At 31.4% G+C, this 15,911-nt stretch overlaps 1 protein-coding gene and 1 long non-coding RNA gene across 2 annotated transcripts; both read right to left on the bottom strand.

Annotated features, from left to right (window-relative positions):
- Positions 1-209: 209 nt before the first annotated feature.
- On the bottom strand, positions 210-2,093 carry LOC134705163 (uncharacterized). Its single transcript, XR_010105495.1, has 3 exons — positions 1,984-2,093; positions 1,448-1,581; positions 210-655 (listed from the first exon to the last, which is right to left on the bottom strand). It is a non-coding gene; the product is annotated as an uncharacterized LOC134705163 (long non-coding RNA).
- Positions 2,094-2,427: 334 nt separating this feature from the next.
- Positions 2,428-15,369, bottom strand: LOC134705789 (fibropellin-3-like). The gene is made up of 11 exons (XM_063564506.1): positions 15,173-15,369; positions 13,601-13,741; positions 11,823-11,958; positions 11,111-11,272; positions 10,170-10,312; positions 9,523-9,687; positions 8,801-8,841; positions 5,995-6,114; positions 5,473-5,586; positions 4,858-4,971; positions 2,428-2,546 (listed from the first exon to the last, which is right to left on the bottom strand). Exons 5-11 carry the CDS (start codon positions 10,289-10,291, stop codon positions 2,428-2,430), a joined length of 795 nt encoding a protein of 264 aa, XP_063420576.1. The 5' UTR covers positions 10,292-10,312; positions 11,111-11,272; positions 11,823-11,958; positions 13,601-13,741; positions 15,173-15,369.
- Between the last annotated feature and the right edge of the window lie 542 nt (positions 15,370-15,911).

Here is a 15,911-nt window from a genome sequence, read left to right as displayed (position 1 = left end):
AAGAAAATATTTGCTTAAATACTATCACTTTTCATTCGACAACTATCAAACTTCTATTGTTTAAATTTTTAATCACATGTCGTAGCTATATATATAGATAATTGTTTTGTTCTGTTTAACAGCTAAACGTAAATTCTAGTACAATGATATACAATATAAAACACAAAAATTTAACATAAGTATAACATTAATGCTTAAAGCTTTTGGTAATCTTAAAGAGGCTAGTTGATTTTGAAAGTTGTTTCTTATTTTGACAGTTGTGCTTATGGAATTTGTATTTATATCTCAATTTTTCATCAAATCTTTGAAAATGATCGTATCCAGTGTGATCTACAAAGCAATCACATCCTTTAGGACCGTTTGTGTCTCCATCTTTTTCTGAATCTTTCTGGTTTTCATCCTCATTGTAATTACTTGATATTTCTGATTCAAAATCAGATACGGTCATGACATCATTTGGTTTTGTAATGTGTATTTTATTAATTTTGGTTAGCTTATTTCCTTGGTGATTCCATATTATATAAAGTAAGATTGTACCAAGCAGTCCAGTCAATAATCCTATTATTCCACTCTCCATTTTAAAAGATTTCCGTTTTAAAGGATTAAGTTTGGTGATGAAACATGAGCAGTCTGTGTATTCTAGATCGGTGCAAACCTGCAATAAACATATTAGTCAAAACCATCTTCAGTGTTTTTAATATACAACAGTAGCAGTTAATTTAGTAAATTTTCAATGAATTCAATAACACATAGATCAAATGTTGAAAAAGAAGTTAGCTACTCTTCGTTCAATATTGGAAGTTTGGCTCAGCTGAAAATATGTTCATCCTTTGACAAAATTAGCTCAGTAATTTATTGTTTGATTTGGAATGTCTAAATAATACCTCAGCATCGTCTCAGAACAAAGGAATTTTTTCTCGAGGTAACTGGTATAACGACCTGCTATATCTCTCACATTCATGTAATGTTATTCATCAACTAACATCTTGAACATAGCCTTATTCATTTTGCCTGTATAAAGTAAGGAACCTGTAGTTCAGACGTGTCGTTGGTTTTAGTCTTTCATATTTGTTTTTTGTAAATTGTATTGTATAAATTGAGTGGTTTTTTTTTTCTTGTTTCAATTAATTCACATTTTTCATATTTTAGACCTTTAAAAGCCGGCTATAATTTATGGTTTGTTGTAATTGATGAAGGATCGTACAAAATGCGTATATCCACTACATGAGAAATCTGGTGGATAGTTGTTTCATTTGCAATCATACCAGACCAGATCGCCTTATTTTTTTGCATATCATATTCTGTTCGGTTGACATCTAAAATTAAATTACAATTTTAGCTTCATTAGGACTATTAAAAAATATTCAATATTAGAATTCTGGTGTTTAAACTCAGTATAAATTCCTTTATTAGATTCAGTCAGGAATATGGTTTGTTGAATACGTACCCCTGTTCTATTTATTTCTTTGTTTTCACATATATCTCCATACCATGGTTCAGGGCAGTCACAACTATAACCACCATATTCATTAGTGCACTCACCACCATGAAGACAAGGATCTGAGGAACAATGGTTGAGCCCTGGTAGAAAAAGAAATCTGTTCATATGAATATTACTCCTTTTGGTACTTAGATGCATAATATACTTTTTATACTTATTCTTAAAAAAATGTTTCCTCTTTTCTCTTGTATTTGTTTGTAATTAATTTACGAAATGATGTTCATATTTTAAATACATGCTTGCAATTTTACAGACATAAAGTGTCAACTTTTCTTTAATCATGTTAATCTCCAAACAGTAAGCCTGCAACTCCAGCTTTTGGTGGGCTTCGTGTTGTTAAGTCTTTAGTTTTCTTTGGTGTGTACTTTTATTTGTCTGTTTGTCTTTTTCTTCTTTAGCCATGGCGTTGTCAGATCTATGAGTTTGACTCTTCTGCAGTTATCCTTTGCCCCTCTTTTAAGATAATATGAAATAATGCTTACACTTTTCGCAGTTATCTCCTTTTGATTCATTTGTACACTGGCATATGTATTCGTCAATAAGGTCTATACATGTGCCGTTGTGTCGACACGGATTACTGCTGCATTCGTCTATATCTATAAAATATAGTATTCATAGTATAGTATTCGCAACTAGCAAATAATGTTTACAAGGAAAATATCCTTAAAAACTACAGCAATAATATCGAGTAGTTTATCTAGGTTTGCCAATCAAGATAAAATAGGAAACGATAACAATCAATCTCTTTATAAAACTAAATAACAAGGGATCATTTGAATGCATTAGTCTACGTTCTATAAATCATATTATAGAGTAATATACAGAGTAAGATTATCAAAATGAAAGGTTCCCCAGTCTAGATTTTTTTTGATTCATCAAACACAATATGTGAATTAGTTGAATGTTTAAAGCAAGTCCATATATTTCTAACCTGTTTGACATTGATTTCCAGTAAATCCAGGTATGCATGCACAATTCCATGAAGCTATTCCATCTACACATGTGCCATTGTTGTTACACGGATTACTAGAGCATTCGTCAATATCTACGTTATATATAATATGTCCTTTTATAGCATGTTAAATGAAAACAACAAAATTTAACAAGGGAGTTCGAATATTAGAATATCTTGAAATTATTCACATCACAAACGCATTACATGTTAAAAAGTCATTTAAGTCATTTACGTTAAATAGATAATGAATTACAAAATATGTGTCACATTCTGTATCAGCCCCCCAAAAAAAGCATAATCAGTACCTCGTAAACATGCGATACACATTCAACAGAGGAACGCCAAGAAGAATTTGACACAGAGTATAGACCAAAAGCGTTTGTTACATTGTATAGGGTAATTGTGTATAAATATGGCTTATTGTAACAGTGATTTGAATATCAGATGTACAAAAATAATATAGGATGATCGTATCAGATACGTATGCAGATATATCCTTTTAAGGGAAGAACGTCATTGCAGATATTTCTCTTACTGTTCAATTGGTATTATAAACTGTAATGTATGCCTTATTTAATAAAGATGCATATACGTTAAACATGTTGTCGTAAATTTTCAATGTGAAAATCTCAAAAGCATTTTGTAAATTAGAAATAAAAGGCACAATATATTTGGTAAGTTTTACAATGTAAACTATTTAAATGTATATAATAACGATAAGTAATAAGAATTGTTACTAACTAGAGAACAAAACCCGCAATTTTACCGTATATCATTTGCGCCAAATGTTGTTTTTTCTTCAAATGTATCAATTGCGCCAGTTTTTGAAACTCATTTGCGCCAATTTACCTGAACACATATTGATCGTACATATTATAGATTAATATATATTTAGTAACATTTTTGTTTGAGTGGAAATCTTGCATATATACATGAGACAGACCTACAAAAGTTAGAGCGTCAAATACTACGAACAGCATGCAAAAGAAAAGCTTCAGAAGAATATATTCGAAAGACCAGCTAAGATCATATGTCCGGAGCTATTTCATCATGAAGAGGAACATCTACAGAAAAATGACTTGAAGTGCATAAGACAGTCTATGTACAGAGAGAGAAGATAACTGTACCCTGCCAACCAAAAAGTTCAGTAGAATTTCAAGAAATTTTAAGTGAGGTAGGAGTGATCACAAATAAAGATGAAGAGTTTGTTTTAGTAAATGATATTGAAAGTGGCATTGTTATTCTCGGTTGTGAAGCTAACTTGAAATTTCTTTGAATGCGGGGCAGAAGATGTTTTGCTGATGGAACATTTAAGTGTTGTCCGAAGTATTTCCAGCAATTGTATACAATACACGGATTCAGGAATGGACATTTAATTTATTTTCCACTTTTATATTGCCTTTTGCCTTCCAAATCAGAAGACTGTAATAGAAAATGTGTTCTTTGCTTAAGGAATGATTTTCTTTAAATTGGCGCAATCGTATATTTCATTTTTGGCGCAAATGATACCATGTAATTTTTAAAACAGGTGGCGCAAACGTAGCATTACAGAAAAAAAGTTGTGGCGCAAACGGATCTCTCACGAACAAGTACACATATTTATTTAGGGGCCTGCTGATGCCCACTTCCGGTGCGGGATTTTCTTGCTGCGTTGAAGACCTATTGGTGGACTTCGGCTGTTGTATGCTCTTTGATTGGATTGTTGTTTGACATATTCACAATTTCCATTCTCAGATTTACAATTTTAAACATATTTTTTTTAAAGATTACAAAAGTGTAACATGATAAGACATGAAATTCAACAGTACAACAAACGAAATTTAAAACAGACGATTGAAGATATTATCAAAACCGGAATCACTATCATTTATAATTGTGTGTCATAAATTCATACAATGGAATCAAAAGCTTTTAAATGATCATTCATTCAGAGGATATTAAAAAGCAAATGTAGCCTTTGTTTCAAAAGTGACACACGATGAAAAAATTTACGTTGCTCTGTTGTCAGCATTGACTTAGATATAAGATTTACAAAATATGCACTCGAAATATATACTTTGATAGTAATAAATTGTTTAAAAAAATTAAAATTTAGAAAAGTTTACTTACCATGAAAGGAATTTATTTCAAAATATGTCTATCATCATTTTGGACATTACCTTTTGTATAGGGCAATTATTATTCCGAAATTGAAATGAAAAAGTTTCACCAGTTATAACATAAATTCGGACCATACATGTCTAACAGTAACAGTAATAGTGCTTTATCAAAGAAATCGCTGTTGAGGGTATAAGTTTGAGAATACCATTCAAACCTAAGTATATAAATACAAGAGATGTATGTATTGTATGAAGATATTCTAAAATCAATTCTATACAATATGAAATGAAACAGAACGTACCTGTCTCACAGTTTATACCAGTGTAACCATTTGAACACCGACATGTATAACCGTTCACTAGATCTGTACACGTAGCACCATGTTGACATGGATTACTGAAGCATTCGTTAATGTCTGAAATATTTATGGAAGCATTACATTTAAAACGTGTTGTTTTTATTATAGTATGGTTTAGTAGAAAGCAGACATATTCTTTGCATATTAATTTGTTATTCCAAGACACATTCTAAAACATGAGTGTTGTTATCGTTCATACAAGAAATCGAATAACCTATTATATGAATTAAAAACTATTTGCAAAAACTCATCTTAAATGCTGAACTTATTTTCATTCGAAATTTAGACGAGATCGCTTTTAGATAAATACACAAAAATAAATATGTTTGCTTTGCAGAGTGACAGCTAAATTTTACAACGATTATTGATAAATAAGCATTTTTTTTTATTCTTATGTGAGTTTTTTTCTCGGTAGTGAAATTCTGGTGTTAATAAAGCAGTATTCAACAATGCACACATTTGCCTATCGCGGTAATATTAAATATAAAATCATTATGCACTATTATATTAACAAATTATATATAGTGTGCATAATATTTTAATAGTAAACTATCTTACTTATCTGACAGTTGAAGCCTGTGTATCCCTCTTGGCAATGGCAGCGATGATTGTTTATGAGATCTAGACATAAACCACCATTTCTACAGGGGTTTGATGCACATTCATTAATGTCTGAAGATAAAGAAAGAAAAAAATGGTTTATAACATTTGCTTCAAATAATGAACATAACAAATTTACTAGAAAAATTAACGATAGACTTTATATTTTCTCTTGTGATGTGTGGTGCTTGTATTATCAGTCTCTTGGAATTATTTACATCTTTTGTATGCTCTTCAACTTCGTACTTTGTATTAACTTTTTTTAAACCTTTATTTTTTTTGGGTTCAGCGTAACTGATAAGTCTTTTGTAGACGATACGCGTGTCTGCTGAACATAGATTTCAAACGGATTTATGATGAGATTATTCGTAAGTTATATGCCTCTTTCATATGATATCAACAACCTGTTTAAATCAGCAAACATACCTCATCGAAATCTTTTGAGTTATGGCATTATACGAAATAAATTATTGTACTTACCAGTTTGGCACTGTCTTCCGGTAAAACCAGGTACACAATGGCACGTGTAATCGGATGTGTATCCGAACCTGTTACACGTTCCATTATTTCTACATGGACTTATTTCACATGGGTCTACATCTAAAATGTATGTAAACATATTAATTTTCTGTTTCGATTTCGAGACATAAAAAATATTATTACTGAATAAGATTGCTTCACGGATAAGTATTCACCTTTATCCTGTCTTGTGCAAAGTTATGTACTTTTAATTTTGCAAAATCAAGTTAATTATTTTCAAAATCCTCCACTCCTTAGCCGAAGAAGATTAAATATTGTCCTTTAAACAAAAATTTGATATTATGTTTTGACTTGATCTGAAACGGATATATATGTTATGGTGTTTCCTAATGTTTTCTTGTCTACAAGATTTTTTCTTGATTATATGTGATTAATAGTGATGCAAAAACTTTGGTAGGCGAAAAGAAGCCCTTATTGAAAGTTTTGCTTCCCTTAAACATATAGGTTCATCGGCTATCGTAGAGGATTTCTGTAGTGTTAAAATGATTTCTGTACGAATACTTGAAAAAAATATTGCAAACCAACCACTTATATTCGTTTAATATCATTTTCCCGCAAGTTGCAATGTCCAGAACCTTCTATACTTATTCTGATGTGTAAAAAATAAAATAAAAAAATACTAATTTCCGAAGAAAATTCAAAACGGAAAGTCCCTAATCAAATGATAAAACACATCAAACGAATGGACAGCAACGGTCATATTCCTGACTTGGTACAGGCATTTTAAAATGTAGAAAATGGTGGATTGAACCTGGTTGTATAGCGCTAAACCTCTCACTTGTATGACAGTCGCATCAAATTTCGTAATTTTTACAACGATGCGTGAACAAAACAGACATTATCGGTAAAATAGTCAAAATATGGTTACAGCAGTCATCACTACGGGGCGCCGAATGGGACTCTTGTGGTTTTGTACAAAATTCAAATCTGTCATAACAAAATCATTTTTGTCTTACAAAACTATGTGCTACAGACTTGTTTTGTGAGAACTTCAATTTTGTGATGACAAAATTCATTTGTGTAGACAAAATTCATTTGTGTAGACAAAATTCATTTTTGTAGACAAAATTCATATTTGTCATGACAAAAGTCAATTTTGTCTAAAAGGTATGCAAATATAAACAAATTTGTCATGACAAAAGTCAATTTTGTCTAAAAGGTATGCAAATATAAACATATTTGCATACATAATTGACTTTTGTGACCTGATAATGAAATTAAATCACAAAAGTCAATTGTGTGAGGTTAGATTCAATTTTGTGAGATAAAATTGACTTTTGTGAGACAAAATTCAATTTTGTCAATTTTGTTGAGACAAAAGTCAACTTTGTTAATTTTGTTTAGACAAAAGTTAATTTTGTCAATTTGTTGAGACAAAAGTCAATTTTGTCAATTTTGTTGAGACAAAAATCAATTTTGTCAATTTTGTTGAGACAAAAGTCAATTTTGTCAATTTTGTTGAGACAAAAGTCAATTTTGTGACGACAAAATTCATTTTTGTGACGACAAAATTCAATTTTGTAACAACAAAATTAACTTTCGTGAGACAAAATTGACTTTCGTGAGACAAAAATCAATTTTGTTGAGACAAAATTCAATTTTGTCAATTTTGTTGAGACAAAAGTCAATTTTGTCAATTTTGTTGAGACAAAATTCAATTTTGTCAATTTTGTGTCACATTGGTCAATTTTGTCTCACAAAAGACAATTTTGTTGATCACATTGGTCAATTTTGTCTCACAAAAGTCAATGTTGTCAATTTTGTTTAGACAAAAGTCAATTTTGTCAATTTTGTCTCACAAAAGTCAATTTTGTCTCACAAAAGTCAATTTTGTCTCACAAAAGTCAATTTTGTCTCACAAAAGTCAATTTTGTCTCACAAAAGTCAATTTTGTCTCACAAAAGTCAATTTTGTCTCACAAAAGTCAATTTTGTCTCACAAAAGTCAATTTTGTGTAACAAAAGTCGATTTTGTATGCAAATTAGTTCACAGTCACCAAACTAAACTAATTTGAATACAAAATTGACTTTTGTCGCCCAATTTTCAAATTAGGTAACAAAATTCAAGTCTGTGTAACAAAAAAGAATTTTGTCATGACAAAAGTGACTTTTGTCCGCTGATAGATAATTTTGTATGACAAAATTTTAAATTTGTAGTATGATACAAATTTTGTTAAACTGAACATATTTTTGTTAAACAAAAGTCACTTTTGTCCGTACAAAATTGAATTTTGAGTACAAAACCACAAGAGTCGCATTCGGCGCCCCGTTATCACTGTGTTACAATCTCAAAACAAACAAATATTTACAAAAAAGCACCAAAAAAAATCTATCAAATTAAAAAACACATTCATTGTTTCGCGTGTTTTGCGTCAGAAAATGTTAACGTCACATAGGAAGAAATTTTGTCGTTCAATGTATATTCAAAACAGTTATAATTTCACATGGGGAATGGCGGTGTGCAGGGTTAAAAAGTCAAAAGTTATGTTAAAATTCATTTAAGAAACAGACCGAGATTAACAATTATCAAGAAGTTTTTTTTAGAATTTTTAAGAATGTATATATGGTTAATACCACTACGCGAGTAAAATAATTGTGTCGTTTGTCGTAATTATGTAAACAATTATCGAACTAACAGTTAGTTACTGTGAGGGTTATTTCTGAATTAATGCAAAATATTGTCACAATAAAATTATAATTTAGGAAAATGTTCCAAAATATTAAGTCGCGATTTTATTAAAACTTACCCCATGCAATAACTGATATACAACGTGTGTCACCCAATTTTCTGAAATGAATTTAACAGCTATAAAACTCAACAAAAAGTGTTGTTCCTTTCACCTTGCGTTTTTCACATGTGTTCAGGGATGTTGTGTCTTGAAATGATACAACATATCCTTGTCCGTTTAAAATTCAAGATCTATCAATAACAGAATCAGGTGATTGATTTCCCATAATCTTTGCCTCGAGAATCACCGTAAGGACACTGATTGTCGAAATATTTATTTGGTGTAGTAAAATTGGTTTTGTTATTGTTTTACGTATTTCGTTTTATAAACTACGAGATAGTGAATGTTTTTGACAAAATGCGCCTAGCTATTTAGGATTTTGATACAAGAAGAGACCAGATACGGTAGATGATATTGTATCTTCAGACTCTCTTCTAAGATATGTGATAATTGAATAGTGTTGCTATTTTTGGGCATGGATAAAATTGAGTTCTTTTATATACAGTTATAATTGCATAGACGGGCAATTTAAAGAATTCAAAATAAGTCGAGAAGGCGAACAAAGTTAAAAAAAAATGTTATCTTTAAGTTTCCTTTTCTTAATCCTAATCATAATCCTTCAGACAATTCAGTGTTTTTTTATTCATACTTAACAAAACATAGACTGTTTTTGTTTTCTTCTAAAAGTACACTTACAATTGACTAAAACGCGGAATATAGTACAACACAATGAATCATACTTGTTAGTATCTTCAGCAGAGGCACAAATGATATGCGTTCCTTTCTCTGTTTGAGTAGGGGTCCATCGGATGACAACTCGTCGGACATTTGACCTTCCTTGATCGTCTGCCATAATAGATGACTCTGAAAGTCCCTGAGGACCGCTGATATCTATTGATTTCAATCTGTAGTCGTGTACATAAGATTATTGTTAAGTTGATGTTTATATAAAAGACACAAATAAGAAACTGAAAATTTACAAAATACTCAAGTGAAGAGGATAACATTTCACTGGTGGTTTTTTTTCATGTCATTAGTTTTAAATGTACATGTATGTCCCTCTTAGAGTTTAACAGAGATATCAACTTAAAAGCTTACAATTAATTTCAAAAAAAATAAACTTGATAGAGCATGCTCGTCGTCAAATATTCTTAAAGCCGAATTACGAAAAATGTAAGACATGATATCATTGGAAAAAATACATACAACAATATTGTATAAGGCCTTGTTGTAACGGGAAAATTATCACTATTGTAAGTTTCCTTGCATTTTCAAAGTGTTTATGAGATGCTATATGCGTAAAATGCAAAAAAGATTAATGCAATGAAACAAAAAATAAATGATAATCATTATGATAAGCAAGAACATGAGGATGACAGATACTTACCCAGTATCTGACTTGACATAAAATACAGTAGAAAAAGAAGCAGTAGCCTTTACTATTGTCACATGACCTTCGGCAAGTGTAGGTGACACAAAAACTGGTTTGTCATTACACGATCCAGGCATGGTTTCGGTATGAATCAAAAACTACAATTGAAAGAAATTTTAAAATGTATTTTATAGCAGCGCAGATACATGTAAATCGTTGATTAGACAGTGACGAACACCCTTATGATATTGTCAATGCAACAACCTGTATTATACACTTTTACATTAAATTATCAAAACAAACAATTTAAAAATAAAAGAAGAATACTAGTATATCAATAAGTTATCATACTTGTATATCAAGAAGATGCATGTACCATACTAGTACATGTATATCAACTATATACCATACTTGTAAACCAAGAAGATACCAGTACGTCTAATTAAGAAATTAAGAATAAAAAGGTGTCACGGCGACAAGAATAATATGAATGAACAAAAATGACAGATCGAGCACCACAAAAGTGAACCATTTCGTTTGGTCCATCGTTCAATGCTCGACGCGGATGCGGGAACTCGTGTAAAATCACAAGAGAGGCTTAGCTAATTAAAGATAAGCTGATTGGTACTTACTGTTCATTCCTTAACCGAGAGGCACAGTCCGTGGGTTCGCTTAAAGAAAGTTGACATGTCTGTGTAAGGTGCCATATATTCATTTGACATGTTCCTTCTTAATAAACATGCGTTTATCAAACAGCTCAACCTGTCAGTTTTGAACCGACCAGGAAGCATGTTCATAGCACATAGCCATGTTCCGGTCTTGAATATATATGTCACTATTGACACTTGTGGTTAAGCAGCATTCCATCAATGCATTAACCAAACTAAAGCAGTTAGTTATCGTAGATTTGCAAATAAGGAATTAATAAGTTGATAATAATAAAATTCCATACTGACCTGAAGTGGAATGTGTGTAATTGGTATTGAAGGAGAATACACGCGATTATTGATAGTAATTGTCCTTCTTGGAAAGTCTTCAATCGTCAATGCGACAGCAAACCAACCATTATTTGTATAACTATTAGCTGAGTTTGCAGTGAACGTTAGTGTACAACTTTTCTGAAATAATATTTACAGATGATAGATCAGGACAAACTAATAAGAAGCAATAGCTAAATGTAGACATTCTATACTTTCGAATAGTTTTGTTCAATAGCTATTTTCGCGTTGTTCTCTTTTTGATTTTGATATTGCAAATCGGTTTGTATATACACATAACTGAGAGCAAAATAAAAACGAAACAGAGCAAAATAGAAAATTCGTTTATCAAAACCTATTAGAATACACAAAAGGTAAGAAGGGTTGTTAATGTTTAAACTTTTCAAACTCACTTTTAATTAAGAAAATTCAATTCATGGGATTTTCTAAAGGAACATTTCTAAAAAAACAAACACGTACTTCTCTATAAAAGAGTTGCACACAGGAATATTTCTTATGTATTCAATTCAGTAAACAACAGCTTTCAACTAATTATTTCAAATTTTCAATTGAAATTTAAGTAACTAACATCCATCTATCAAAAAGCATCTGATCAATCGATTAACGACTGAGGGAAGCTAGTGGCAGATGGATATAATAGCTTGGTTGTTATTTCCCGAACATTACAAACCTGATCTAAGTGTGCATTCGGTAGGAGTCTAGATATCGTTGCCGCCTCCGCTGTTGTTGCCCATCGACACTGAACATTATCGCCGTCTGGGTCAATTATTGGTAGTTTAATGCTTACAGGACATCCATATTGAACCCTATTCGAAAAGTAGTAAAATAGGCGTTTACGGTTTAGTAATTCGCAAAAATATGTTACGTTCCAAAAGTTCATTTTTTCTCCATATATATGATCATTGAGATATAATAATTAACAAATGACAAAAGAATGCATACATTTGCAAGTTGACATTTCTTATTTTCATGTCGACATTGTGAACTTCGTAGTTTTAAAATATTTCGACAATTCATAGTTCTAAATGAACATTTATTACGTCAAACTATAAGCATTGTCTTTTCAAGGTATATCAGACGCATTGTAAATTTCTGTATAACCTTTTGTACCCTCACTTCAAACTTGACAAATTTCACTTTATGAAAAAACACTCTCTCTGCAACATTTTTTGTAGATAACACATAAATTGACCGGATTTTGTAAACGAACATGGATTTTTTAAAATTAAGATGAGATTTTATTAGTCTACGGTTTTAAGAGGATTGTTCTGAATGTCACAATATATTCGACATATTACTGTCTTATAAATGCGTTTGTGTTAACTTTGGTTCGTTAGTTTCTATAGGACTTAGTTTATTATGAAAAGAACACATGTTTAAACATTGTAATCGATGAAACCCTTTCTATAGAAAACAAATTTAATACATAATTATTTTGTTGTATTCTATACAAATATATCATGCTTAACAAGGGGTATTTGCCAAAAATACCGGTTGAGAGGTACAAATTTCCAGAGCCGTTAGGCGAAGAAATTTGTTTACCTCGAAACCGGTATTTTTGGCAAATACCCCTTGTAAGCATGATATAATTGTTTTATTCCACCGAATGTTCCACCTAAGGAAGTTTATCATAATCAGGTATCATATAAAATTTCGACTTGAATATATAACTTTTGTATACACTGCAGCTGTGATATTTGTGCAGTCAAATTGCATTCACCGTATAATCATTTCTTATCATTTTTGTATGTACAGTCACTGACTGTATATATATCTCCCTTTTTATGATAATACGCCGGTTCTCGGCTGACTACTACACTTTGTTCATACAAGTGGATTCCAGTTTTATGTGACCGGTTGACAGTTTTATTTATGACGTCATTCCCAGAATTTTTACGTCATTCGCACCAAATTCAATATAAATGATGATTTTTATCCTAAATATTTCATCTCGAACCATATATTTAGAATGACCATGATTTTTTCATATTGGAATAGAAATAATTCATTGAGTTATTTTTAGCCATGGTATTCCCCATCTGCCATGGTATTTGCTAGGGTATTTCCCATCTGCCATGGTATTTGCTAGCAAATACCCCGGCACATGGAATTCCCTAATGGCAAATACCCCGGCAGAGAAATATTATATAAAAATTGGTGAAAAATACCATGGCTCTCATCCAATCAAAATACAGCATTATTACATAAGGTGGAATTATTGTTGAAATTTAAATGGAAATTTATTTTCGCATTTGATAAGTTGTATACACAATGATAGTGTATTCGATTAAGAGCTTTTATAACAAGTAGAAAGAACTAACAAAGATCAAGGTTTTGTTTGTCTGTTTACTTTTTTTTTAGAGGTTTTGATTTGGTACTAGCACTTACTTGATAAAACACACTTCAAAAGACATTATAACTTATATCATATTAAAATTTTACTCATACCTATATATTGCTCGACTTGTGGTTATTGGACTGTAGTTAGGTTGGTATGTGTCACTTCGGTGGTGCAAGTCAACTGCTGTTTGTAAATTCCAAGATGAAGCACTACCATAAGCAAGACTTATCCAATCACCATTCGCATAACTAAAACAATACACGATATGTGTTTTGCTCAATTGAAAAGTACAAAATTCTATGTGCTACATGTATCGAAGTTTAGAATCATAATTTTTTTTCCATCGTAAGATATAATAAATATATTTATCCATATTTGATCCATATAATCTTTCTCCTGAACACCAGCTGTCTCATATTCTGTACTTGTGTTGTTGATGAAGGTAAATCAAGATTTATTTCCAAAATCTCGTTTTCTAAAGTGAATTGACAGCACTTGGTCAGTACTTACAGCTGGTTAACTGTTAGCCTTAAGATTGCAACAAGCTCAGTGGTGAGTGCTTAGATTCTTAAATGAATTTTTCAAATTCTCCGAAACTAAGGTTCTAACTGTTTCAAGCAAATTTTAATTTAGTTGAATTTGGCGATCATATTTATGTTCCTTTTTGGACATAAAGCTCCTTATACTTCTACGCATTCGTACTGAGGAGTCTTGTAAATGTGTCAGTTTTATTCTTCGAAAATAATGTGGAGTGTTTCAATTTGAAATGATTAACCCTCTTGCTGCCGGAGGGACACATATGTCCAAACCGGCAGTGCCGGAGGGACGCATATGTCCATGGATAAATTTATGCAAGCTTCTCATCAATACTGTATATCTTTCAATTAAAAGAACCGAAGATTAAACAGGATTATGTTTTTCTCCAATGGGTCCCAAAAGTAGTGGTCATTATGTCGTGACGTCATATATCGAATGACGTCGTTGTTTGGCATGTTACGTCACAGACGTTGAGCTGTCGTATTTTCCGGCATATGAAATGCAACCTTGAAAAACAGTCGGCAGCAAGAGGGTTAAGCCTGTTACTTGTACTATCAATTATACATGTACATGGATTACATTCACATTGGTTTGCATTGCACAATTTTTGAGCTAGCATTTCGTTTCAAGTATGACAAACCTTGCACCACGGAGATTGCACATTCAGATGTGGTCTACACAATATAAGAACAAAAATGAAATAATGAAGTAAATCGTATTACTGTTTTAAAGTTACTGTTAAAAAAAACATGTATACTAATTATGTTTCCCTTAAGAAATTGCACTGAGCGGAGAGATAAGTTCTAGACTAATCAATTTTAATTTTTGAATTAACAATAGCAATCAATATACTGGATAATTGATCTGTCAAATTAATTAACACGACGACAATTTTAAAAGAAAACATAACTCATGTATTTAATGATTTCAATACAAATTTAATATATCAAATCTATCAAAATTGAAAAAATGTCCGGTTAATCGGTTAGCGTTTTTGGTGTTCGGTATTCGGTCGTTCAAACGGTTAACCGGTGAACCGGTTATCCGTTGACAACACTAATTTTTACGCATTATAATCCTAATTAAAAATAGTTGAATAATGACAAAAGATATATAATAATGTATTACTACAAATGTATTACCTAACTTTGTAAGGCCCTTTGTTAGGGAAATCGTATATGAATGTTTTCTCTCCTTCCTCCCAGTCTTCGGCAGAATTTGATCCGGTTTGTACATAAGGTCCAGAATAAACGGCGAAACTTGAACCTCCATTTACAGGAACTGCCGTCCATGATGCCGAACTAGTCCCCTTATAGCGCCAGGCAAGTTTGTACTTAAATTCTACCTATATAAAGTATAAGGTCTATCGAGTTTATTAAACATGTTATACAAATTGATATTTAACTATTGAAATTAATTATCAAAAGTCGATTTCCTAGTTACATGTATTGTATATGTATATTTGTTTACCTTACTGAATGTCTATATAAGTGTTTACCTTGTTACCTGAACCTAAGTATCTCCAGCTTATTGTTCCTCCGCGAAAGTGAGACCCATATACAATTGTAAAATAGAAACAAATGCAAGTACACGCGAAATTGACATTGGCATTCATTTTACTTGTAATTTTTCACTTTATAAAACGTCTAGCGAGAAGCTGCAACAGTCTTAATGCTCTCAGTTGGAAATATTGTAAAATAAAATCTGCTTTATACTCATAAGGTAGCCAATGAAAATCTACAAGGATGTCTTAGTATTTTACTAAATTATAATCCTGGTACCTTTGCTAACTATTTACTACTATATCAGGATTAAAATCGTGCCATAGTTTACATACTTAAAATCAGGAAGAGACTAGAATCGTGCACTGAAATATTATAC

The sequence above is a fragment of the Mytilus trossulus genome, chromosome 2, assembly GCF_036588685.1.
Source record: "Mytilus trossulus isolate FHL-02 chromosome 2, PNRI_Mtr1.1.1.hap1, whole genome shotgun sequence".
Lineage (NCBI taxonomy): Eukaryota > Metazoa > Mollusca > Bivalvia > Mytilida > Mytilidae > Mytilus > Mytilus trossulus.
This window is presented reverse-complemented; position numbering and strand designations above follow the sequence as displayed.